At 43.5% G+C, this 25426-nt stretch overlaps 1 protein-coding gene across 7 annotated transcripts in view; it reads left to right on the forward strand.

The window, feature by feature from the left end:
- Positions 1-15117, forward strand: part of LOC105895866 (calmodulin-binding transcription activator 1) — a 225099-nt gene extending 209982 nt beyond the window's left edge. For 3 of the 7 annotated variants that reach the window (XM_031568222.2, XM_031568225.2, XM_031568226.2), the window contains 13 exons: positions 2646-2788; positions 2956-3155; positions 3359-3437; positions 3643-3964; positions 4347-4753; positions 4974-5128; positions 5271-5517; positions 6229-6300; positions 6495-6515; positions 6690-6889; positions 7086-7160; positions 7559-7589; positions 8901-15117. In XM_031568222.2, coding sequence (XP_031424082.1) covers positions 2646-2788; positions 2956-3155; positions 3359-3437; positions 3643-3964; positions 4347-4753; positions 4974-5128; positions 5271-5517; positions 6229-6300; positions 6495-6515; positions 6690-6889; positions 7086-7160; positions 7559-7589; positions 8901-8933 — 1985 coding nt within the window. In that variant the 3' untranslated portion in view covers positions 8934-15117. The remainder of the gene's footprint in view (positions 1-2645; positions 2789-2955; positions 3156-3358; positions 3438-3642; positions 3965-4346; positions 4754-4973; positions 5129-5270; positions 5518-6228; positions 6301-6494; positions 6516-6689; positions 6890-7085; positions 7161-7558; positions 7590-8900) is intronic. The other 4 variants (XM_031568223.2, XM_031568228.2, XM_031568224.2 and 1 more) reach the window with 3 other exon arrangements.
- Positions 15118-25426: the final 10309 nt, after the last annotated feature.

A 25426-nucleotide genomic window follows, 5' to 3' on the forward strand; every position in this document is an offset into this window, starting at 1 on the left:
TTGGATAAAAGCGTCTGCTAAATGACTAAATGTAAATGTAAATGTAATAATCAAAAATAGTGCCTTTGAAATTTGTGTGTAAATGAAAGTTACATTTCATTTACATAAATAAAACTGGATAGAGGAGTACAGGGAAATTCAAATCAAATGAAGGCAATTTCTCACAAAGTATACACAATGTTGGGATATAAGTCTATCCTGAAAGTGTCCAGTTTAGCTAGGTATCGTAGTTTCTAGTAGGGTGATAAATTATCGATATAGATTCCTCTTTTTGGATGAGAGTTCCCATTGAACTGCACGGTATGGGATTCCTTTTCCTCCTTTCCCCTCACATCAGGCCAAGCCCACTGGATCTATGCAAATAATGTATTTCTTGCCTCCTCCCACCAAACTCCTCCCGTTCCACACCAAAGCAGAAAGTTGACATGGAAAAGTACTGGCATTGAAAAAAATAAAAACAACACTAAAAAAAGTAGACATGAAGAAACCACGAAAAGGTTGTTATTTGAAAAGCTCATCAGAATAAACAACAGAAAAGATCATATATGTTATGGTCAAAAAGGATTAAGTGTGTTTCATTTATTCTTTATTGGAAGATTGGATTATTTTAATGGCTGTGATTTCATGGAACCGGCAGGGCCAGTAGGGCTCGGGACCTACCTCCTTTTGAACATCAGACGTCCATTAGTAGCTTTGTACGTCAAACACTGCTTCATTTTGTCAGAGCTGATTTCATCCATTCGCGTTTCAGAATGTCAGACACATCAGCCAATCAAATTGTTCTCTATAAAGCTGGCGTAACCTATTGGAAACGGCGTCCACCAAAACCTCCGCTCATACTGCTGGCCTATGTGCGTGTCTCACTCTGTTTAAATAATGTGAAGGTAATGGTATGCTAGCACCCTGAGAACAGGCTAAGCATTTAGGCCCGCTGATGGGCCCGACCAATTTGAGATGTGTTCCACGGTCCATGTGTCTTTTAGTTCAGTGGAAGTCTTTTCAGTGCCCAAAGTTAATTTAAAGTGTTTCAATGCTAATGTTCTATTTTTTTCAGTTTAGTTTTAACTGTTTTTAAGTCCATGCCAATTTAGTTTTTGTTCAATGCCAAACTTCAAGTTTTAGCCTTGTAAGATATCAGCTGTGGCAAAGTCAATCACAAATCCTCATTACTTCAAAGACAAGATAGCAGAAGTAGGCACTAGTTATAGTGGATGTGTGTGTACGTTCGTATAGAGTATGCTGATTTCTGTAATGCTGCTTTCTGGTTGGCTCAAGAGAACGCAGCTTTGGTTGCTGCTCCGTGATTGGTAATTTTCTGTCTGATACAGAAGCAACAGAGAGAAAGGGATGAGTAGTTATTATGTCACAGGCTCTTGCTGTAGCACCCTTCTTGCCCCTCCCCCCTCCAGACCCCCCCCCCCCCCAACCCACCTCCTCCTCTACTGCTGTAGTGTACAGAACGTGCGCCACTTTAAGAACAGAGAAGGGAACAGAAAGGATCTTAAGGAGACAGAGGCTGAGGGTAAGATATAGTGAGAGCAAAGAACGGGGTAAAATTGTTAGAGAGTGCAAGTTTAGAAGGGATTAGGAAGGGAGAGAGGGGGAGAGTGAGCAGTAGAGCGAGAGAGAGAGAGAGAGAGCAAGAGAGAGAACCCAGCCGGCAGCAGGTGGAGATGACATCATTTCCACTGCAGCAACACTGCACCACTATTTGAACAAAGACACATTGCAATCCACTAATGCTGAAAACCTCAGCCAGCAATCTCACACATGCTAGGCTATTGGAGGTCTGTTCCCAGAGTTACCTGATATAATTGGGATTGCATAATAAAACCACAGAAATAATAAGAAAATAAGACCACAGATTATCATTTTTTTTTAAATAGTTAGTTTATTTGCAGAGGTAGATTTGGATACACTAAAGGGTTACCAGTTACAGTTAATAAATAAGACTACCTTCTGCTGTAGGAGGAGATCTATCTTGAGGTTTTATTCATTTTGTATCTGTTATTTTCTTACCTGCTCTTATCCTATTTTCGACTTTGATGTTAACTTGAAATTACATTGTTTTAATTCACTAGTGTCATTTTCTTTGTTTTATTGTTTTTATTGCTTCTGTATATTTTCATGATGTTGGAGAGTACTTTGAATTCTTACAATTCCAGAAACTTGTTGTATAAATAAATATATTACCCTTACTTTTATCATTGTATAAAATCGAGTGTTGCCGGTATTCACTTGTATTCACTTAGGAATGCCAGAATGTCTAGTCATTCCCTAAACCTATAATTCGATTAGAAGTTGTTTTTTTCCTTATGAATACGTCCCTTTATTTGTGTCTGTCCCCAGGCAGGAAGACACTGGAAACCCACACAGGGGGCTCATTCACATTGACAATTAGATTCAGTAGATATTTGTAGTAATACATTTGCTGTAAAGGCATACATTTAAACATGTACACATGTGGCTAATGATGGCATATAGGATAAAGTCAGACGCAAAGAAGGGAATCAATCTCGTGTGCTTGCTGCTGCTAATGTTGCTATCTGCCAGTTGAGCTACAGAGGCTGAAAAGTTTTTTTTAATTATTATTATGACCATGGATGTGAAGCCTGATCTGTCTGTGTCTACCTACCCACCCTCAGATAACCAATTCAGAATGTCCATCCTGGAGCGTCTGGAGCAGATGGAGCACAGGATGGCCGAGATGGCCAGCCAGCAGCAGGCCAGTGGAGGATCGTCTGAGAGCGGAGGAAGTGGTGGAAACAGCAGTGGCAACCAGTCACAGGTATTTTACCTTCAGAAGTAAATATTCTAAGGAATATGTTAAGTACCATTGAAATGCATTGCTGGTACCATTTGTAGGATATGGGCAATGGCCCATCATCCAACCGCGTCAGTCTTTTCATGGATTCTTTTGACACACACTTTTAACCCTTGAACTATCCCGTCCAGGGCCAGGATATTGGAAAGACCCAGGCAGGAAGCTCCTTTGAGGGTCGTGTGGTGGTGGTTTGTGAGAAGATGATGAACCGAGCCTGCTGGGCCAAATCCAAGCATTTGATCCACTCCAAGACGTTTCGTGGCATGACCCTGCTTCACCTGGCTGCAGCACAAGGCTACGCCACACTCATCCAGACCCTCATCAAGTGGCGGTGAGGAGACTGAGACACACAGACACAGAGACATTGTCTGGAAACAGATTGTTATTTAACGTCTCAACATAAGCAGTTATACAATACAAGAATGAGCATAAAAACACAGATGTTTTAGAATAGGTTTTGTAAGTGAAATACGTTAAAGGCTGAATTCAGGTGTTCAACTCATGATATTTTATTTGACATCCTCTTGCCCACAGCACAAAGCACGCCGACAGCATTGATTTGGAACTGGAGGTGGATCCTCTGAATGTGGATCATTTCTCCTGTACTCCCCTAGTAAGTAACGGGATGGTGGTGGGAGATACAAGTGACATGGAAAACAAATCCAATGATTCTAATATTTAGATATTCTAATTCTAATATTAACTACTTCTTAAAAAGGACTCTTAGTGCATCTGATCTTCTCATCTTAGTTCAGGGAAAAAATGTGGGAAAAAAAAGTTTCAGTCCCTGATTAGACCTGTTGACGTTGTCCTTCCAGATGTGGGCATGTGCCCTAGGCCACGTGGAGGCGGCGCTTCTCCTGTACAAGTGGGACCGACGGGCCCTGGCCATCCCCGACTCTCTGGGCCGCCTGCCGCTGGCCATTGCCCGATCACGTGGCCACACCCGCCTGGCCGAATGCCTGGAGCACCTCCAGAAGGACGAGCACCAGCGGCCGTCCAGCCCCAGCCTGCCCTTCTCCCCCGGGTCGGAGGGAGCGCACACAGAGAGCTGGGTGGAGGTGTGGGGAGGAGAGACCTTGTCAAGCAGTCTGAGGGGAACAGCACACACCAGCAGCTCCAGCTCCACTACCAACCAAGGTAAAGTGCAACCGGTCACCCTCTGAGGGGAGCAAATCTAATCCCAAGTAGATGAGAGTTGGGAAAGCTTGCAATACAGCTTTGGTAATCATTTATTCTGACCCTGGGTTTCACGTTAAACAAACAGGTTTTTTGGTTGACGATTGCTTTTTGGTCTGGGCAAACATACCAATACTTATATCCTACTGTTGAAAGCTGTTGATTAGCAAGGCTGTGTGCACTTAGCAGATACAGCAGTAAACTAGTGGATATCATGTGGAGACAGATCGGAACACACTGATTCAAAAGCGAATGGTGGATGTACAGTTTGTTCAGCCTCACTCTATGCTGTGCCCATAAAATCCAAGCAGTATTGTTTCACAAGTCCTTTTTTTTCAAATAGATCTAAGAAGACCCAGGTCTGAGCCCTCCTGCTATTATGTTGGCGAGGCTCAAGGGGACGGCCCGGTCACCAAGAAACACAAGCCTAATCCTGAGGCTGCCTCTCTAGGCGTGGACCAGCTGACTCAGAGGCCCAAATCCAGTCCCCCTAAAGCACCCCGAGAGAGTGGGTCCGACAGGGACGTCAGAGATGGGGGGCAGCCTGGAGCCAGGCAGGGGGGCTCTTCTGGCCGTCTGAGCTGGAAAACAGGATCAGGCAGAAAGGGGGCTGGGGCCTCTGGAGGCGGCACCCTGGGGAAGGAGAGGCTGGCCAGTCGGCTGAGGATGCAGGAGGCCTCTGGGACTGGAGATGTTTCCGAGATGTTTCTTTCCGGTCAAGAGAACATGGAAAACACAGAGGACCTTCAGGTATGGACAGCAATTGAACATGAAGGATTGTGGAGGTTTTTCATCCGCTCCATCCTCCAATGTTTAAGACTCCTCAATGAAATACTGAAATATACTGAGCTGTTTGAAATTCACTAGCCATGCTAAAGAATATCAAACCAAAACAGACCTCTGTTTTTGAAAATAATCTAAATCCAATACGTTACAAAGGAACCTTTGTGAATTTCTCATTGTTTCACAGATGAACATGATGACTCTGGCTGAACACATTATTGAGGCCACACCTGAACGCATCAAGAGAGAGAACTTTGTCCCAAAGGACACCACACCCATCGACAGTGCTGCAGTCAACAGCACAGTGAATTGGTTGGCCAGTTACCTTGGTGATGCAGAACGGTGAGTTCTGATACCCCACAGCAAGAGAGCGAGAATGTGTATGTGGCTCTGCCCAAGTAATGTAGCTGACTTGCATTAATTGAAAATGACTTTAAAAAGTTCTCACAAAGGTGAAAAGTAACAGTTCTGGTGTCCATCCTAGGTTCCCCTACAACAAACTGGCCGGCACCATCCCTGGGCTGGGCTCCTGCTCGTCCAGCGGAGCCTCGGACCTGGAGGGCTCCCTGGGGAAGCTGGGCCTCCCCTCCCTGGCAGACTGGACAGCCTTCCTCAGCGTCTCTCACAGCAAAGCGGAGGAGGACCTGGCCCAGCTGGCCCTGAGTGACCCGGAGCAGAGGGAGCTGTACGAGGCTGCTCGGCAGGTCCAGAGCACCTTCCGCAAGTATAAGGTAGGCTTGTGGATGAGTCCAAAGCCACTATGTGTCCTCAGAAACATTGTACCTCTCTGTAGTAGTCTGTGGTCAACAGTGCTGTCTCCCTTGTTCTGGTGTTGGTTGTTGGTCTTGGCTTTCTGTCATGTGGAAGTGGTTTCATTTTTTTTGGTTCTGCAGACGTGGAGGTTTACCAAGGCTTCACTTCTCACTCCTTAAGACTTGTTGGACTGCAGGGTTAACAGCACCCTTCTGTCCTCCGTGCTCCAGATTTTGATTTAATGTGTTCAATTGTCATCAGTGGTTTGGTTTCCAGATCAGATCAGTCACCGGTAGTTTGTAGAGCATGGGCAGAGCTGCTTGAGACTAGCATGGCCTGCTAATGAGGAATGACTTGCACCGCTGTTTCTCTGTGTCACCTCTGCTTCTGCTAAAGCGTGTCCCCCGTGCTGATATCCCCTGTTGTGATATCTCCCTATTTTCATTTCTCCAGATATCTCATGATGAGAGGAAGTTCTGCATTGGTCAGGATCTCTTCTCTCTTGTCCCTGCCCTTTCTCTGTCCGTCTCTGCTTCTGTGTTTCAGAGTCCCCAAATGACACAACTGGATCTCGGGACAAGATGGACCCTGCCTTTCATGTCTCTGTATCAATGCTAATTTTTCCTCTCTCCCCTCCTCTCTCTCCCTCCTTTCCCGCCTGTCTTCCTCTGTCCTCCCCTCTCCTGCAGGGCCAGCCACTCCGCGAACGGCAGGATGTGGCAGCCGCTGTTATTCAGCGCTGTTATAAAAAATACAAACAGGTATGGATTAGAAAACTGACTATGTTCCTCCTTCAGCACCAGATACCAGACAATAGCTATAGCTACTGACCAAATAAGGTCAGTATAGGGTCTGCAGTTCCTTTGTAACTGATCATGGTTCACATACAGCGTCATTACAAATGCAGTACACCAAATGCATCATGTCTTCACACCCTCCCTCTTTCTCTCTCAAGCTGACCTGGATAGCCTTGAAGGTAATGGGATGCTTTCCTTAAGAAAATGAAAAAAGTATTTCAAAGTGGAATTTATTCATTCTCTGTTCGGAGACTTATGAACTGCTTCTGTTTAAATACCAGGAGGCTAACAACCAAAACGTTGCCAACAAAAGAAATCTCTTAGTAACCGTTCTCCCCCTCCAACTCTGCTAGTATGCACTTTATAAGAAGATGACGCTGGCCGCCATCCTGATTCAAAGCAAGTTCCGCAGCTACCACAAGCAGAAGAAGTTCCAGCAGAGTCGGCGCGCGGCCATGCTGATCCAGCAGTACTACCGCAGCTACAAGGAGCTGGGCCGCCCCAACCTCCCCAGCCGTGGCCGCACCTCCGCCCTGGTGCAGCACAAACTCAGGTTAGCCACCCCCTATACCTCTACACCTCTGTCCTTATACCAAATTCGGCAAAAGAGAAAGTCAGAATGTAAGCAAAGTAAAATGGCTTTTTAATAAAGCTTCTGAAGCATGAAAACTATGCATGTGGTGGAGCTGGGTATCTATTTCCACATTTAGATCTCTCTGTGTGTGTGTGTGTGTGTGTGTGTGTTCCAGAAGCAGTCTGTGGACAAAGAGGCAAGACCAGGCTGCCAGGAAAATTATGAGGTTCCTCCTGAGATGTCGCCACAGGTGAGCATCAGCGCCGTTTTTGCTTTTCTTCCTTTAATAAAAAATATCTTCAGTGATGTCTGCCTTGATGGACTAAGTACAGGAGTCCATCATGCACAGACATTGGCATGTCTGTAATCTAGTAGAAACACTGTTCAAGTTGTGACACTGAGCATGACGTTTAAAAACTTTAGCAGCAAGACTCAAAAGGGTTCAGAATTACATGACCCAGGAGGTCACTGTGTCATCAGCCTCATATTGGTTTATTGGGGATGGTTAAGGGATCCATCTAGCATAGCACAGATCTGTAGAGACTCCTCCCTGTGTTGTTGTGCCCTCTCCCTCTCCTTCCTACCCCACCTCACAGTGCCCTGTGTGTGCTAATAGCTGTCTGGTGTTGTTTTACTGTTTATGCTAAGCCCCTTGATGGACCATAGACTGTTCAAACGGGTGAGTGCAGTGTCAGCAACTCAAAGTTTATGCCCCCTCTATACGTCTCCCTTAAGTCAACTCTTCTCTCTTCCTCGTAGTTGAGTTTCATTCATTTTCTCTCTTGCTGTCTAACTTCCTCTCCATCTCTTATCCTCAGGAAGGTCTCATTAATCGCTCTTGCTGTGATTTTCTGTCTCTCCGTCTGTCTGTCTCTCCGTCTGTCTGTCTGTCTGTCTGTCTGTCTGTCTTCACTCTCTTTCTCTGATGGTCATTTCTCTCTCTCTGAACTCCATCTCTACTCCATACTCCCCTCCTCCTCCTCCTCCTCTCCCTCCAGTTTCTCTTGCTTACTGCTTGCTTGCATGTCGGCTGCCTGCTGGAGCCGCTGTAGATTGAATGCAAGAGGGGGGGGGGGGGGGGTCAGGTTGATCAGCTTTAACGAGGCACTAGGAACTTAGTGCTCCCCTCTTTATGCTGGTTTATCACCCTCTCATGTTCTTCCCCGCTGTCTCTCTGTCGCCATGACGATGACGCTTCTGGGAGCACTAAGCAATGGACTGCCAGATAGTGGCATTTGCATTTGCATGAGTTGCCAAAAGAGATGGAGGCCTTGCTTTGGTCCAGGGGGCATGCTGTGTTAAATGATGTCAATACTTGTTTGGCTGCCTGTTTTTTTTACTCTAGTCTTGTATATGATTCTGGGGTCTGCTGGGTGTGACAGGGAATGTGTGGGTGCTCCTACCTTCACAAGTCAAACCAGTGTGGTCTGCTGTAGCCATTATAACATTGACAACCTAAGGATCATCCCTATCAAATGTGTCTAACATTCATAAACAGTGTTCAACAGGGAAGTTGGAAGTTATTTTTGCTGTATTTTCCTCTTGTAAACAAATATTTCTTATGGCTTACTTTGTCTTGGTGTAACTAATGTTCATAGTGAGGTAGTTTGCAGTATTAAATGAGGTAATGTGACAAAATACAATGAATCCCATATTGGCTCTTTTCATCATTGCATAGGAGTTAGCAGTCCAATGACATTTTGAAGGTTAGAGGAATCTCTCCATACATTTGTGATGATACAACCTAATCCTTCTTTCCACAACACCACTGCAGCACTTTTTTTTTTAACTGTATTTGGACAAGGGTATAATAATACAATCATAACGTAATAAATCCATCAAGTTTGTTTTAACTTCAACAGTGACATGACATTTTGTTCTGTATTGCCATAAAGTTCCCCCAACTAGTGTGTGTGTGAGCAGCGGGTATCCGTGACTAACATCTGTGCTTCCTGTGTCCTCTGTGTGCTCTGCTCTTCTGTCCCACCAGGGCGAGAGAATTGAGAAAGGCCAAGGAACATGAGAGCTGCCCGCGGAGCCCTTCCACAGTGTGACATCTCTCAACACTTCCCTTCGTCCTTTTTGTCCCTCTTTCTACCAGAGATGAACATTTTACAACGAGGAAAACAAAGTTCTGTATACAACAAAAAAAAAAAAAAGGATACATGCGATTACTACTACTTACAGCTGTCTACCACAGCTACAGCATCTTTTTTTTCTCTTTCTATTGAGGGGAACTTGAAAATTCTGTAAAACGGAAGACTCTTCTGGGGAAATATAATATTCAATCCATGGCATTTTTGCACTCTTCATAGATTTTTTTTTCAAAGAGCAAAAAAAGAAAATCAAGAAACGGACTGAAAAAAACGAAAGGATTAAAGAAAGGAATACCGAATTGAAGACACATCTGAGGTCAAAGGTGTTTTTTGGTAGCAAGTGTAAGATATCTAATGGAACATGAGTGTTTTCAGATGGAAATGACTTTGCATAAACATGCATAATCATGCTGGAACCTGCTTCTGATAACATTTTCTAAAAAAAAAGAGGGGAAAAAATCTATTTGAAACAAACAAAAAAACACCATAAACCAAATGAACTGCCTCATCTCCTCGATCATATGCATGCAATTATTTTCCATAGGCTCAGTGTATGAACTTCACAAATCTTTGTTTCTGACAAAGCCACCCTCTTGTTCAGTGGAAGGGGGTAGGCTACAGATGAATGTAGGAGGGGTCGGAGCAAAGAATGAGTGGGGTGTGGAGTGCCTGTGTCAAATTCTGTGTCTTTTTGGGGGGGCGTGGGGTGATGTTGAGTGGGAGGGGTCAGACAGAAATGGGGTTATCCCTTGTTTTTATTTTTTTTGTGTGTCTGTATGTGTGTGTGTGTGTGTCCGTGTGTGTGCACTGACTTTTTAACAAATCCTTTTCTTACTGTCACCTCGCCGCTGGCCTGACTTTGTGAGTCCTGTGTTTGTTGACTTTAACCTAATGCATGTGTTTGAGCGACAACAGCTCCTGCATGCTGATGTAACAGTTTGTGTTTTTGAGTTCTTATTTTTTATAATGTGGCGTCGTTCTCACACTCCCCGTTGACTGCTACTTCTCTTTCCGACGATGACCTTTTAGTACAGATCTTACCAGTGTCATGGAAAAATGCCACTGTCATGGGAAATGACATGTCATGATTAGTTTTGTATCTTGCGACTTTGTTTTTGCTCAAATTTGTACTTTTCATATGTTTGTTTTCATTTCCGAATATCTTTGCTCATGTTAGTTATTTCTAGAGTTTTCTAGAGGTCAAATCTTTTTTGTGCCACAAAGCCAATATTTTTGCTAGTTGCCATCTTTGTTGTGCTGTGGTGTGGTATCAATAGTTATCATTGTTGCTGTCATTTTATTTTGATGAACTCTTGAAAGCCAAAAAAAAGGCTTTTGGGGGAAGGATCACATAACATTGCCTTGACTTCTTAAAGACTTTCCAAAAGGTCCCTACTTAAGCTCTCACTGGAGATGAAATATCCATATTTTTGACTACTGATCGGCCTCTGTACATAAAGAATTGATGTGAGGATGCATGGAAAGCCAGAACCTTTATCTGAAAAGGATTGTATTTAAGAAAATATATTATTTTATTCACAAAATGGGGTAATAACATGATAAGAGACAAAAACAAAAATATATTGTATAGTTTTGTTCGAACGCCCAAGAGGTATGGTTGTACTGTTTGTACATAATGTAAATATCTGATGCAAAGACAGAGCCATGTGCATGAGTCCTGACAGACACAAAATATGTTTAAAAAAATGACATTAGTGACTATAATCTGTAAAATGAACTCCAATGATTTCACTGCAACATGTTCTTTCCTTTTTTTCTTTCTTCGAGGAGCATTAACTGAAGCATGCCATTTCTGCAGAATAAGGAAAAAAGAAACAATTTAGAGTTAGGGGAAGGCAAATGAATCCTACCAGAAGTGATTTATTTCCTTGTTTATCTGTTTTGAGCTACCACATATATTGAACCATTTTTATTTGCCAATGGTGCCCAGCAATGTGAATACTCTATAGATAAACAGGAGATTATTTAATCTTTATGCTCAATAACAAATTATCACAAGAATACAAGACTTTAAATCACGATACCTCATCCTGATGCCTCATTTTCACCATCATGTTGAAAGATCTTAATGATTTACCTAAGAAAGAAAGCACTCAAGGTTCTCCCCACTGGCAGTAAGAGCAATCAGTCAACATATAAGACCTCCCTGTCCCACAGTTAATGCTGAACATGAAAGATGTCGCTCTGAGCATCTTTAACTAGTGTAACATTGTGCAACTCAAAAGCGAGGAAAATGGGGTGCTGTAATATGTTTTGGTGCTAGAATATGAGGACTGTCCATTAGGGAGACATCACTGCTGAATATGAGGACTGTCCATTAGGGAGACATCACTGCTGAATATGAGGACTGTCCATTAGGGAGACATCAGACAACAGAAGCCAAGATGAAATCATCACTGAGCAGAATGTAGTGAAAATGCACCGCAAAATTAAATGGAACTTAAGGTTTGATTTCATTCACTTGATATGAATGTCTGTCCCCAATAAACTGGTTTTATTTCCAGGATTTTTTTTGTATTCAATCATATATATTGATTTATCCCCAAACCCCTTTCCTGCAAACCATCACAAGGCAGTGGTCCATCACTTTTGTTTGGAATACATTGAGAATGGGCTTGATGTAGCTGGGCATGTCAGAAGGATTGGACTGCAGTCAATTCCGATTGGATAGGAAAGGATTTGGGGCTCTGTGTTGAAGCCTTCAACATGAGCCAGAACGAGAGCGTACAATTATAGAGCAGTAGTTTGCCTGCAGAGTATGATAACACTACGGTGATGACAACTGGAATGAGAGAAGCTAGAATTAAGAGTTCCTGAGCTTCGGGGCTGATTAAATCTTCATTAAATCTCTTATTCATTTGTTGCTTTTTATTTGTCTGGATTGTATTTCTCACATTGGTCTCCTGCTAAACGTTTAGTTTATAAGTGTCTTATTGGTTTGCTCTTCATTTTGTTTTCAACATATGTTACTGTGACTTGTTTATGTAGAAAGTGCCTAATACTTAAGGACAAGCCAACATCAGGATCTTACATATTTGTCTGTAGTGGGGTCAGTTTCCTCTTAAGTGTATATGGCCATTAGCCTGGTGTAACCAGACCCACGTTTACCTTGTGAATAGATAGGGTCTGGCCACGCCTCATTGGGGACTGTTTTCAGTCCTTGCATCCTAATGAGCGTAGACAGGTTCATTTTGAAACCATTGGATCAGCCTTTAACCAATCGGCATTGACCACTGTGGGATTGCTATACTTCCTACTTCGTCACTAATGCTGCAAGCTTATATATTTAGCCGTTTCCCAAACCCTGTTGGCTGTTAATAAACAATGCCTTTGCCCTTGATTAATACATTTACACATTCTTCTTGCTCCAGCTTCAATTCTTCGATGTTTGTTAGCATTGCTACAACTGTTTGTATCGCTTCGTTTAGCTCTAGCACTGCCACCAATGTTGTAACTACATTTCAAACAAAACGCTTTAGTTCAACGTCATCACACTTAGCCACCCCCAATGGTCACTGATCAGAGGCAGAATGGCCCAGCGATCAATCTTGCAAACAGAGATTCCAAACTATAATCACAGCGAAAACTGAGCTATGAGCAATAAGCGGGCGAAGCCAGGCTATATGGCGATATATAGCAGAGGAAAATCTTAGACACCATTGGGATGAAAATAAATTAGATCTGCTTTTTCAGCCCACAGCTTGATTTATTTCTCTCAAAAGCCTGTCTGAAGTATGACTAGACTTTTCTCTCTTAGATACAGATTGCTGCCAGTTTGCCAAGTGCCCATAAACCTCTTTTCACTCATGTCACTGCCCTCAAGTCATGTGGATTATGGAGTCACTTGTATTTCTAGAGATTCAATCCCATTTTCATTAATCCTATCACTGATTCCAGGAGGCCATATCTTATTATGTTCTGAAAATGGTGAAATCTTTCAGAAACTTGCAGAGAAGAGTCTCTGATTGACCGTGCAACACTTTGCACCAAACATATCTCATTTTCCCACAAAACCACTCAGGCTACCCATAGACCTGAGAGAGAGTATGAGCTTGATGTCATGGAACAGGGATTTATGTTTGCTTTGCCAGTGCCGAAATCAGGAGGGCTTGAAAATTCTTTTCCTGATTTGGCTCACAGTCATTTCACTCCCACCCGGGTACCTGGGGTTCAGATGTTCTTCCAATTCTGCGACATGCATGCGCACCTTCAGGATTTCACTGGGCATCGGCCTACACACACACACACACATACGAATCCACATGACCACTGAGACACATTCACATCAGGGTTGCTGCTTTTCTCGGCCACACAATGCCACATACAATAGCTCAAGCTATAGGTCACTCTGTACAGGGCTCCCTTAGAGATATGGGCAAGCTTGTGTCTTATATTTCACTCAGGGTTTAAGAGGGAGCAGGGTGACGCCTTGAGGAGTACGCTGGGGAGTGCGGGGCTGGGTTCAGTCACTTGCTCCCAGGCATCAGGGGACGGGCTGGGGCACTGGGATCACTGGGTGTGGGTGGGCGGAGGATTGGGAGTGAGATCAACCACCTCATATCACCCAGAAACTTTGATTTTTTTTTTTATCACAAAAATCAAAGTTGATTGACATAGGTGGCAGGAGCTGCAGATATTGACAACAGTAGTAAGTAAGTAGTGAAGCACTGCCAAATCTGCACAGGGATGACAATGCTCCGAGGTAAACCTCAGTATTTATTGAATAGATAGATAGAATGATACAAAACTCTTTGGTGTAGTGTTCTCCATTTATGGTATACATTGTTTTCCAACTTCATCCCTCTGTCTCGGCTGGCGGAACATGACACTAGCAGTGCCACGTTCGTTCGTTCAGTTCCCAGGGAACACTGATGTATGTACTGATAAATGTATGCATCCATTGCACTCTAAGTCACTTTGAGTAAAGGCGTCCTCTAAATCACTGAACTGTAAATTTAAAACGTAGGGTGTAATGAAGGGGTAGCAAGCATTTTTACCAGACTATCCTAATTTTTACCCCTTGTTTATCCCAAAATGATGTGACACAATTAGAAATTCAATCCTAGCCGTTTCTAAAAAAAACACATCTAAAGTCTATTATCGATTTCAAGTGATATATATGGCCACTGATTGTTTTTTCTCTGCATATGAACTGACCTCCTCATTCAGATGATCAAGCAGTTTCAGATGATGACTATGTCTGTTCCATGTAGCTGGACATGTCATAGTCTACTGACCTAGAGACCTAGTCACTATACTGTTTTACTAGAGCTGAATAAATGGGGCAGTCATACTCTAATAGGCAACTGGAAAAGGCAAAACTCATTTGAGAGGACAGTGCATTCTGTTCTTTCTGTTCTGACTCCTGCCCAACTGAACCTCAGAGAAAAAAAGGAATACAAGCTGGGATGAAAAAACACCCTCAAAAGCTCAAAGGCTTTTCACATACATACAAAGCAATAAACACTCCCTGTCACTGAAGAGGTGATCTTTGGGTCTTAGGAGCTGTGAGAGATAAACGGTTTTGGTGAAAGAATGCAGAAAAAAAAATTGTAAGAATACACTAAGTTCACTTCTTCTTATGCAATTACCACATCAGCAAAGCCAGGTGTTAAGTGGTATATGGAGATGATTTCATATAACCTGACCCCTAAATGCACGTTTTCATCATTTTCAAATGAAAAGAAAAATAAAGCTAAGCTACTGACCCTGCTCTTTTAGAAGGCATTGGGCAATCAAAACTCTGCATGCAAAGCTAGTATTAGACCTATGTTTCCCCCATTTATTTCTCTCAAGTGTCCTCTCTCCTCTCATGACCGGCTTTCTCCCCTCCCACTGAGTTTTCATGTTAGGTTTCCCCTTGACTGTCTCTCTCTGTCCCTCTTGTGGATTTAATTTCGTTTTTTGTAACTTTGCATGTAAGAGCATCACTGAATCGTTGGATATGTTTAAAAGAAAAAAAAAAAAAAAAGAAGAATATTCAGCTGCTGAAGCCATGCAAAACATTTTGAATTGCCCTTAAAATATGGAAAATGTTTTCTGAATGCTTTATATAATTTCTGCTGTAAAATAAAGTCTTAAAAATAAGAAGATGGTTATTATGCTGTGTCTGATGTTTTTACAGATGAGGGCATTTGCAACATTATGTGCTTTGGAAGTCTGACAAGAGAATGTTTGATGTCCACATAATTTTAAGCTCTGTGCCAGTCTGTGCCAGTCTGTGCCATATTGTTTGTGAATCAGTCAGTCATGCCCTAAGACGTGACAGGATAATGCCAGGTCTTGATCACCTGGGAAGTTAATTACAAGGGAGTGATGATTCACTTTTAATGGGATAAATCCAATGCTTAGATTATAACATCTTCTAATTTTTTTTTTTTATCGGAAATTTTTAATTGAAATGTCAATTTAGGCAACCAAGTAGGCTACGCACACCTTCCTCTGAAGTCTTCTGGAGATATCCACTCTAACAGCCTTTTGATAGTCATAGAATCAGCACCAGAACCACTCAATACTCAGTGAGTCACACACAAGGGTCCCATAATAAACTGACTACATTTCACCCTAGGCAGACAAGAGTGACATCTGGTGGACGACTCTACTTACGGGACCAGAACAGTGTCAAAACCCATTAGAATAGAATATATTTATTTGTCATTGCACAAGTACAACTAAATTAAGGTAGCAGCTCTCAGACACAAAAACAATAAAAATATAGATTGAACATATATATATACATATTTACACTATAAAAACACAAGACATATAACACAACAGAGAGACAAATACAGGTCAGTTTTGTGCATTGTTAAGTGCTATGATGGCTCTGGAATAGAAGCTGTTTCTCAGCCTGTCTGTTTTTGCTATGATGGTCCTAAAGCGTCTCCCTGAGGGCAACAGTTCAAATAGGTGGTAACCAGGGTGTGTTGAGTCTCTGAGGATGCTGTGGGCTTTTCTGAGACAGCGTGTTTTATAAATGTCCTCAAGAGGTGGAAGAGAGCAGCCAATTACTTTTTGCGCTGTGTTAATGACCCTCTGGAGTACCTTTCTTTCTGCTGCCGTGCAGCTGGCAAACCACAGCGAGATGCCATAGCTTAACACTGACTCCACATAGCAGCGGTAAAAGGACACTAACAGTTTCTTTTTTAATTTGTTCTTCTTGAGTAACCTCAGGAAATACAGCTGCTGTTGTGCCTTTTTCAGCAGTGCAGTGGTGTTTCTGGTCCAGGAAAGGTCCTCCTCGATGTGAGTGCCCAGGAAGCTGAAGTCTGATACCCTCTCCACTCTCTCCCCATTGATGGCAATAGGCTGCATGTCCGATTTTTTCCTCCTATAGTCGACTATCAGCTCTTTTGTCTTGGAGGTGTTGAGGACAAGATTGTTCAAGGTGCACCATGTCGACAGCCTTTGCACCTCCTCCCTGTATGCAGTCTCATCTCCTCCTGAGATGAGTCCCACCACAGTTGTATCATCTGCAAACTTAATGATGGCATTGCTCGGGTTGGTGGGGGTGCAGTCATGGGTATAGATGGTGTAGAGTAGGGGGCTCAACACGCAGACCTGTGGGGAGCCGATGCTGATGCTGAGAGCTGAGGAGAGATGGGATCCTACTCTAACCCTCTGGGAGCGGTCTGTCAGGAAATTTCTGATCCAGTAGCAGATTTGCTGTGAGAGCCCTAAGTCCATCAGTTTGGTGACCATTCTGCTTGGTATGATCGTGTTGAAAGCAGAGCTGAAATCTATAAAGAGCAGCCTGGCGTAATTCCCTCTCTGTTCCAGGTGTGTAAGTGTGGTGTGGAGAGCCGTGGCAATAGCATCTTCTGTAGCCCTGTTTGCTCTGTATGCAAACTGGTGGGAGTCAAAAGTGGGTGGCAGGCTTGTTGTGATGTGACTCCGGACTAGTTTCTCAAAACACTTCATGATGATAGGTGTCAGTGCCACTGGTCGGTAGTCGTTAGGGGTGCTGGCAGTGGTCTTTTTTGGTAGAGGAATGATTGTGGAGGACTTCAGGCAGGGTGGAATCAAGCACTGGGATAGGGACTGATTGAATATGAATATGTCAGTGAACACACCAGCCAGTTAAATTAAAGAAGTGATCGTCATATCCTCGGTCTGCCGAACAGCACAGCCCTTGACTTGCTGTGTCTGGTTATAACTGTTCCCTAAACCATGTCATTCATTTTCAATTTACACCTATTCACCTTTTTTTCAAATGTCAGTGCCCTTTAAGTCACATTTATTCACTATGCATATGTGTGCGATGATTCATGGGTAATGTAGGGCGAAGTCGAGTTAGTTGGTTTAGGTATCGCAGAAATGATACGGGTACTGTTATAGAGGGGGTTCGGGAAATGTGTAATCACTGAGGGTCATCCGATTAGAATGGAAAAGAATGGAGACTTGGATATTCAGTTTGATTCTTCACTCTTTGTATTGCATTAACAACAATGAATGGGATAAATTGTAGGTGGGTGTATGTTTGTATGTGTGTGTGTGTGTGTGTGTGTGTGTGTGTGTGTGTGTGTGTGTGTGTGTGTGTGTGTGTGTGTGTGTGTGAGTGAAAGTAAAGTACAAACAGAAAATATACATTAATACACAGCCCTGTAGTAGCCTACCATTTAAATAATGAATTATACAGGGAACTAAAGGTAATAATGTAACCTCTTCAGCAATGCCATGCTACTGGCTTAATCTCAGATCAACAAGGGCATGTACACTAAATGAAAGACCGCTCAAAAGTTAGCATAGGTAAACCCTGTAACACTCGTATTTGTACGTTAGCAGCTTATGCTAAGCGAGTTCACGAACAGTGCATCATGCTAGATTAATTAGGTGACAGTGCTCGTAACAATTATGAGAAAGCTAAACTCTAACAAACACATAATGACAAGGTAGGCTACAAAGTCAAACTCACGTGTACATGGACGCACACAACTTCAACAAAGTGCAACGTTCAATTATGTGAAAATATGCCCGAAGTTAACTGCTACTCCATCTAAATATGCAGTGTAGCGGTATCAAAACATTGCACCGTGAGAAGTGGAGTCACATGACCAACGCAATTACCAAATATGGTCATTTACCGAAACATGGTCTGTCTGGGCAATCTAACGACAGGTACTGAGCAACGACATGGTACAAGCATTCGATTTAGACTGCGTCTTTCCTCAGTAGGCTAGAAGGAAAACATTCCGTAATGTTTTAGCTAGACCTCAGATAATATGAACGTGTTCACCGTTCAAATTCATTATTTGTCATGAAGTTGCGTTCAGTTCATCGTTCTCATAAAAATTAACGTGTTCAATGAACTCGTTCTTTTGAACGCGTTCATGCACAACACTGACTGTATACCTCTATTTTTGCAAAGTTTAGTGTTTAATTGCAAAAGAAAAGAAAATTGTATGACACCTCGTACACATAAAATACAGTAAATATGAAATTCAGCTATATGCCTCAAGACAGCTCTATGCTAAATGTTCTGTGGTACACTATAGCACAACAAAAGTGTGCAGACACTTTTGTTTCCCAGTACAGTAAGTGAAACAACACATGAGACTACCACTAGAAGTGTCCTGCAGCCCTAATGCTGATCCGTGATGACATTTTTAAGAATTTACAGTACTACAACATTCTCCCTAGCTTTGAATCTTTAGAAAAAATCTTTAGCACATCTTATCCACCCATAAAATACCCCCATTCCACAAATATTTCAAGGCAAGCTGTTGTCATGACACCAAGAACATTTTGAAGTTTGCATTGTGGATACCAGGTGTGATCAGTGGTACAGTGGTTAGTGTTGTTGGCTAAAAAGTAGCAGACCTGGGCAATGCAAGATTGACTGGACAGTACCGGTCTGTGCTGGGGTGTACCAGTCTGTACACAATAGGTGCACACGATCAGTACCGATCCATACACGACCCGTACACGATCCGAACAGTACAATACAATGTATTTCTACCATTAACATGTTGAACATATAAATCAGTTTGGTGTGTTTATCATATGACCACAGCTCAGTTGTTAAATTTGCGCTTGGTATAATGATTATGGCTATAGCCTGTGTGTGCGGTAGCCAGGCTTGGGGAGTAGGCTAACGGAATATATGGAACAGCAGATACAAAAAAAGGGTAACTGTATTCCGGTACAGTTAAAAAAAAAAGAAGACGTAATTAGATTACATATACTTTTAGCAAAAATTGGGATTATTAACAGGATTACAAATAGATTTTAAAACGCAGAACATTATACTATCATCCACATGCGCACTTTACAACACGTCATGAGAAGACAACAGAGAAAACTACAAGTCCATATGATGACCTCGAGTTCAAAAAATGCTTTCACTGGCTGGAAATATCGACACTATTTTGTCCCCAAAGCTGAAAGAACATAACAGTGCGGTGCACCTTGGCTCCCTGCAGAGAAAATACTGTCGTTGTCCAAGGACTCCACGTCAAATTTCATGAAGCATTTACAGGCAAGACCAACACCGCTAAGGTCTACACAGACATCCACATAGCTAAAAAAAAGTTGGTTAGCTAACCTGTTAGTATTGCTTGCCTACTAACGTAATGAAAAAGGGGGACTGTGATAACTAGAATGATCGTGTCTGGATAAAACACAAAACCCTGACCGAAATATGTTCGTGGCAGTTTAAATGAAGTTTCAGCGTGATGTGTGACAGAGTAACATCTGTTTATTAACAAAGCAAGTTTGTTTACATGTAAGTTAAATGCGCACCTTTACCGCGACTATCACTTAAACAACATTCAAACAGCATTATTAAACTATACTACTATACCATACTACTCTGTAGGCTGAATTTTCATAATGATAAGCAGATTTGTCTTTAAAAAACACTGAGCAGAGGGCTTGGTTTTCCTCATTTATTTTCTAAGGTTACATTGTGCTGTTGACTTACAGAATACGCTTAAGTGAAAGCCATCTTATGATGATTTGAGGTCAGACACGAAGTGAGGGGAGTGAAGGGTTTAAGTAGAGAGGTGACAGGTGTGCGTGATCACTGATCAGTAGCTACTCTGGTGATTGTGAATGAGACGGAGTTGCGTGAGTTGAAGTCGAAGGGGGCGTGGCAGGAGCAGAGTTCAGCGCTGGCGTGACATATATGCACACATCAAACCACAACCACATGGCCCTCATGCCCATTTTCCTTCAGGGCAATAAACTGAACTAGTTCACATTTACTCCCAGGAGGCCCACGCTATATTGCAAAGGGGATTGGGCAAAAAGTGTAAAATCATGCAAGGTATTTGTTTGTAAAAACGGTTAACAGTGAGAGAGTTTTCAACTACGGGTAAGAAAAGTGGGGGCTGACCGGTTTATTTTTTATTTTCAATGGTTCATTCTTCTGTTTTGTCGCAAATGATGTGTTAATAACTAGTAAAATAACTCGGTGAAATGCTGCATTTGGGCCCAAAGAGGATATCCTGACAATCAATACAGTGGCACATAAAAAGTGCTCAGTTTGTTGTCTAACACATAGCTATGAGAATATAGTACATTTTGATATTTGTAGCATACTAAGTTAATTTCCTCAGTAATAAGTAGGACACCCACACCAGATGTTATTTATATAGCACTACTACTGCACAAATGCAGAAAGTATGGTGGTGTGGTGGTGGTGTGTGCCTGTGACGATGTGATCGTCACTACAGATTAGTATGTGCTCTGACTGCCATGCCATCGAGCCTGGCTCTTTGGCGTTGCGGTCAGAGTGCGCGTTTGGCACCCTGTAGACCCGGGTTCGAGTCCGGGTGGGGTGACCACGCTCTCCCTTCGCTACAAATGGTGTCAGAAGTGGGATGGCTCGCTGTGAGGTCATCGGAGGCGTGCCCGTAAAACTGTGTGAGGGACCCCCAGGTCGACCCCTGTGTGAGGGACCCCATAGATGGGTGAAGCACTTGTGTGTGGGGTGCTCTTGATGGGAGAAGTACAGTTGGTGGATTTGCAAGGAATACCTGTGTGCGTGAAGCGCAAGGGTGCGCCTCCCGAAGGTAAGGGCAGTGTGACGATGTGATCGTGACTACAGATGAGTATGTGCTCTGACTGCCATGCCATCGAGCCTGGCTCTTTGGCGTGGCGGTCAAAGTGCAAGTTTGGCACCCTGTAGACCGGGGTTCAAGTCCGGGTGGGGTATACTCACATTGCATGTGAACTCCCAACACTTCTTTGTGACCGACACATCTGACACGCCACTGCTTGGCAGAGATGCTTGTGTGAGACTTAAAGTAGAGACATTAACATGGCGAAATCCACCTCGGACCAAAGAGGAGCTGCTCCAGCGCTATCCCGACATGTTCCAGGGACTGGGTGAATTTCCAGGCATACACCACATCCATGTTGATTCAAAAGGTGCCCCCTGTTGTCCATGGGTGCAGGAAGATCCCATTTGCTGTGCTGGATAGGCTAAAAGACACACTGGCCATTCAAGAAGAGAGAGGTGTGTGTCGCAAGGTAACAAAGCCAACACCATGGGTGAGCAGCCTCGTTATAACTGAAAAGAAAAATGGTACACTACGGGTGTGTTTGGACCCGAGGGACCTCAACAAAGCAGTGCTTAGCCAACACTACTCCATACCCACACCCAAGGATGTACAATGCCAGTTAGCAGGAAAGACCGTGTTCACAATTCTTGATGAAAAGGATGGGTATTGGCAAATAAAGCTTGATGATGAGTCAGCTGACCTGTGCACGTTCAACACCCCCTGGGGGCGGTACCAGTATACGCGCCTGCCGTTTGGTATTAAAAGTGCAAGTGAGGTGTTTCAGCGAACTAATACAGAAAGTTTTGGTGACATTGCTGGAGTCCATATTATTGCAGATGACATGATAATAGCAGCAGCCACAAAGGAAGAACATGATAACATCTTACAACAGGTGATGGACAGAGCCGTCAAGCTGAATGTGAAATTCAATGCTGACCAAATCTAGTACATGGTGAGTGAAGTGAAATACATGGGGCACATCATCAGTGCAGAGGGAGTCAGACCAGATAACGCCAAAGTGGCAGCAATCACAGCAATGCCTCCACCTGGAGACAAAAAGGGTCTACAGAGGTTGTTGGGCATGACACGATATCTTGCCCAGTATATCCCTCACAAAGCCACTCTGACTGCTCCGCTCAGAAGGCTGCTCAGAAAAGATATGATGTGGCAATGGCACCCAGAGCACCAAGCAGCACTTAACAGACTGAAAGCAGCCATCTCCAACACGTCACTGCTAAAGTTTTTCAACCCACAAGAGGAAGTTGAAATACATACCTAATGCAGGGCAAGCGTCCTGTAGCTTTTGCATCCAGAGCCCTCTCTACAGCTGAGCAGAACTATGCTCAGATTGAGAAAGGACTCCTGGCTATAGTGTTTGCACTGAAAAAATGTCACCAATATGTCTACAGCGTCACGGTCAAAGTCCAGTCTGATCACAGGCCCTTGGAAGCTATAGTCACCAAGCCCATTGGCAAAGCACCCGCCCCCCTCCAAAGAATGCTACTCCAGATACAAAAGTAACATGGCGGTAGCTGACACGCTCTCCAGAGCTGTCCCACCAAATGCCAGGCAAGAAGACTGTGAGATGGGGGACGAAAGGGTTGTATATGACATCAGTGCAATGACTCCTCTGGATGGGTCTGTCATGGAGCAACTGAGAGCAGCGACAGAGACAGACCGCGAGATGCTGACATTGGTGAGTCTTTACAAGCGAGGGTGGCCACACAGGAAGAAGTGCCTTCCACTAGAAGCACAGTAGGGCTGTCAACGAATATTCTAAATTCGAATATATATTCGAATAGTTGTTAAAAACAGAATTTCGAATGTGAAAATTAATATTCAAATGTGAAAAAAAAAAAAAAAAAACACAACCTTATAGCAGCGGCGCGACTGTCTCCTTTGCGGGTGGGTGCGCGCCTGAGGTCAGGGACAGGTCACAGGAGTCGCACTGTCTGGCACAGCGTCACTGCTGACAGTTGACTTGCGGGGAAGATGGCAGAAAGTGCAGAACCCAGCTTGACCGCAGCAGAGAAAGTGATTGTAACCCCCTAAAATCTAAAGAGTGATGTCTGGAAATATTTCGGATTTTGGTCAGTTGATGGTAAACTTGAGCCTACAGCTAAAGTAGTGTGTAAGCTATCTATGTAAGCTAGAGTTAGCTTACCATTCAACAACTAGCAACTTGAGGCTACATCTCCAAAATGTGCTGGGTGTAGCCTCAAGTTGCTAGTTGTTGAATAAGTAATCCAGTTAAGTAATATGTGGAACTTCAGCGAAACAGCCACGTCTGGATACATATTTTGCGCCGTCCGCCACAAGTTCGTTGTCTGCGGCACGACCGGAGGCCTGCACGCAAAAATTGATTTTGTTCATATGCAAGTGTGGTGGGCCGACTGCACAGTGGTTAGGCCGCTCACCAGCCTGCTCTACAGACCTGTGCAGCCCCACTTCAAGCCAAGCTATGGCTTAACTAGTCATGTAATACAGGCCAGTCAACCGAATGACAGACAGAGATGGGAGTTTCCACAAAAGCATATGGTTTTATTTGAGCAAAGTTTAAAAGGAAAAGGACAACAGTTACACATGCACTGGTACTGATAGGAGGGCTTTGATGTGCAGACCTTCCAGGAGCTAAGCATCCATGGCCTACTGAGTTTAACCAACCAAAGCACAGCAAATGATATGATCCAACCCAAAATCAAATGATAAATAAATCAGTGCTGCCAAATCAAATCACCAAACACAATCCTTTGGTGTAAAACCAAACATCAAAACTATAATACTAATGGCAGGAAAAGCGTGCTAGGGCCTTGCTGAGTTATCACTCTGGGATAACAACACAACAAAAATAAATAAACTAAAATTACTCAGACAGTGTGGTTAGTCAAACAGTACAGTGAATCAGTGAAGTGAACAGTGAAGTAATTATAAGAACAATACAAGTTTCATTATGGTCGAAATCGCACACGCACTTACACACCACAAGCATACAATACACAGAACGCACCGCAGACACGCCACAACTACACCATACAACCTGCCTGGAGCACGTCAGATGTTTAGTTCGTCGAGTAGCTCCGTTGGATTAAACAGACGGTGACAGTCAAGCAGTGAAGCCAAGCAGTGTAACAACAAGCAGCCCACAAAAAAGCAGCGTCGCGTAATGAGAACGCAGCACAGGATGGTAGCAGACAAACGCAGCAAAGCAGCAGCCAACAAGCCTCTGTAATGCTGTATTTTAGTTCTAGTGCCAGGAGACCGTAGCAGTCCATACACCTCCACCGGTCCCGGATAAGAGCTGGTTATGGAACGTGATGAATCCAACATCCAACTCCTAGTCGCTAATGACTTCCAAGAACCACGAAACTAGAAGCGCGCCACACAAGCAATCTTTTCCCCACGAGCTCAACCAGCAGACAACGTTCCAACACTACTCTGGGCTGCAGACGATGTAACTGCAAACACCTGCGTGTTTAAATAGGCCCAGGCTAGTAGAGACACAGGAATGGTATGGGTGGAGCTACTAATTAGCAGGGATCACCCTACCACACAAGGACATGAGGCCGATCAGTGTGGTGGGTGGGATAGGCTTCAGGGAGTTCTGTGAAGCACTGGAACCGAGGTACTGTATCCCTAGCCGTGGAACAGTCACCAATAGAATCGTACAATTGTATAACAGCACCTAACATGATCAAATGCGTGTAGGTAATATGTTGTTAAATATGTTTAAACTTAAATAAATTACCTATACAAGTAGTTATGTCTCGTTATATTAATTTGTCCTGTTATTGACATGCCTAATGCGCAACCAGATATTCGAATATGTTCGAATATATGTGTTTTTTTAAGGGAATATTCAAACGTCATTTTTGAGCAATTTTGACAGCACTAAAGCACAGCCATATTGGCATGCTAAGAATGACATCTGCATTGCAGATGGCTTGCTAATGGTCAACCTCCGCATGGTAATCCCCAGAGGCCTCAGGGCTGAGATGCTGAGGCGGCTGCACGCTGCACACCAGGGCATCCAATGCTCCCTGGCGCACGCCAGAGCTGTGATATATTGGCCTGGCCTCACAGAGGATGTCAGAATGATGGTTGAATCATGCCCCTCATGCCAATAGAAGCTGCCTGACAACCAGAAGGAGCCCCTCCTTCCTCTCGCAGTGCCTGATACACCATGGGCAAAGGTAGCGGCTAACATTTTTGAATTTCAAGGACGCCCCTCCTTACTAATAGTGGATTACTTTTCCAAGTATCCTGAGACGTCAGGTACTGTTATAGCCAAGTTCAAGGGTGTTTTTGCTAGGCATGGTATACCCACTGAGCTGATTGCAGATCATGTATCCTTTGCCAGTGCCGAGACGGCCCAGTTCGCATAGAAATGGGGTTTC

This window comes from Clupea harengus, chromosome 5 (genome assembly GCF_900700415.2).
Source record: "Clupea harengus chromosome 5, Ch_v2.0.2, whole genome shotgun sequence".
Lineage (NCBI taxonomy): Eukaryota > Metazoa > Chordata > Actinopteri > Clupeiformes > Clupeidae > Clupea > Clupea harengus.